The sequence below is a fragment of the Vigna radiata genome, chromosome 3 (genome assembly GCF_000741045.1).
Source record: "Vigna radiata var. radiata cultivar VC1973A chromosome 3, Vradiata_ver6, whole genome shotgun sequence".
NCBI lineage: Eukaryota > Viridiplantae > Streptophyta > Magnoliopsida > Fabales > Fabaceae > Vigna > Vigna radiata.
The window spans coordinates 11551022-11552660 of record NC_028353.1 but is presented as its reverse complement, the minus strand read 5'-3'; the positions used below and the strand labels follow the sequence as shown (position 1 = coordinate 11552660).

Here is a 1639-nt window from a genome sequence, read left to right as displayed (position 1 = left end):
TAAATAATTTAGACAAAAATCATTAAAAAAATAGTTAAAATTTGTTTATAAAAAAAGTGCTTCATATTTTTATAAAAATAAGACCAGAGCATTGTTTTCATTACTTTTTCATATTTAGAATTTTCGTTCTTCCTATTACAACTGCTTTATTGACTAAGCTGTGGCTTGTTTAATTGAGTGAAAGGCTAAAAATAAACATTGCAATCATTGTATAGTAATTTGACTCACTGTTGGAACTCCTCGTGACCTAGTTTTCCATCTTTCTCATACACAAACCAGTGTGGTAAACATGAAAAACAAATGGTAGAAATTAAGCAGATTTGCAAAGGACTCACTCACACATGCATGCTGCAGAAACTAAACGTGGCCAATGTTTTCTTGATTCAAATCTTACAACATGATAGAAACCTAGTAACGAAACATAGTAATTTGTCACAAAAAAGGAAAAACTGAAACCTAAGAAAATAACCTAAACCTTAAAATAAATCTATTATTCCTCACATTAAGTATACCATTCACCTTAACATTTTGCTACCATTCCTAAACTGCAGGAGCCTTACCTTTACTACTGATCAAAACCATCTTTTTATGATTCTTTTCAGCCCTTTTTTCAACTACTTGATGATTTCCCTTTGATTTACTTGCTTTGTGATCTGAGCAATACTTGTTCTTCACTTCCTCTTTCTGCTGAAACTGTGTGATTCCATCACAGCCACCTCCCAATGGATTACTCACTCCATATTGACTCGGACCAGAAGAAGCATCAGAAGCCATAGAATCATCACTTTCAACATCTGCATCAGCTTCTGCTTCTTCATAATCATAATCAAAGCTAAAACCTTTCTCCTCTTTATCATCACAATGAGCATCCTCATCTCTCGGAGACCCAATATACATGGTCCATCCAGATTCATTGCTGTGACATTCCTCTTCACCTCCCATCCTCACATGGGGTGGCTCCATCCTTATAAACCCCAGAAGAAAAGAAGAGGGAAAGGGTAGGTTTTTCAGTTAGTTTCAGAAGGATAAACAAACCAAAGCATAAAAACTACAGAAAAATTGAAGAAAGCTCAGCATATATATAACATTCATACACACATATACATATACATATATATATATATATATAGTATAATATAGTCTTGAATAGAAGTGATGGAGTTTTTACCAGACACCTGAAAACTCTTATCCCACCATGTTTCTGACCACAGATCAGTTTTCCCTAAAGACAGAAAAGATAGAGAGCCAGATTGCAGCCTCAAAAGCCAATAGAAAATATGATCATATTAATGGCATGGAAGAGCCTCAATTCAACACCACAACACCTGGAAAATCTCTGCATAACTCATTAATTGTTATCTGACTTACCTTGCAGCAGAAAAGAGAGAGAGAGAGGCAGCTAGAAGCTGTCAATGAAAGTGAAACAAAAAGCATAAATATACATAGCACAGTTCCTTGAATTTGAAAGGACAAGGGTTGTTGTTCACTTTGGTCATTGGTGTTTCATAAGAGGAGATGCTATCATCATCATTATTTCTCTGCATCGCTCATTAAATAAGAAGACAGCTTTAAATGCAGAGGTGCAGATTGCTACAGGCTGCAAAACCGGAGAGAATATATATATATATATATATATATA

General features: G+C 34.7%; 1 protein-coding gene across 1 annotated transcript; it reads right to left on the bottom strand.

Moving 5' to 3' along the window:
* Positions 1-351: 351 nt before the first annotated feature.
* Positions 352-1250, bottom strand: LOC111241389. The gene is made up of 2 exons (XM_022779006.1): positions 1169-1250; positions 352-964 (listed from the first exon to the last, which is right to left on the bottom strand). The coding sequence occupies exon 2, from the start codon at positions 961-963 to the stop codon at positions 541-543; it is 423 nt and encodes a 140-aa protein (XP_022634727.1). The 5' UTR covers position 964; positions 1169-1250; the 3' UTR covers positions 352-540.
* Positions 1251-1639: the final 389 nt, after the last annotated feature.

Excerpts from the sequence above, each read along its gene's own strand:
- LOC111241389 (XM_022779006.1), bottom strand. The coding sequence starts at position 963 with ATGGAGCCACCCCATGTGAGGATGGGAGGTGAAGAGGAATGTCACAGC.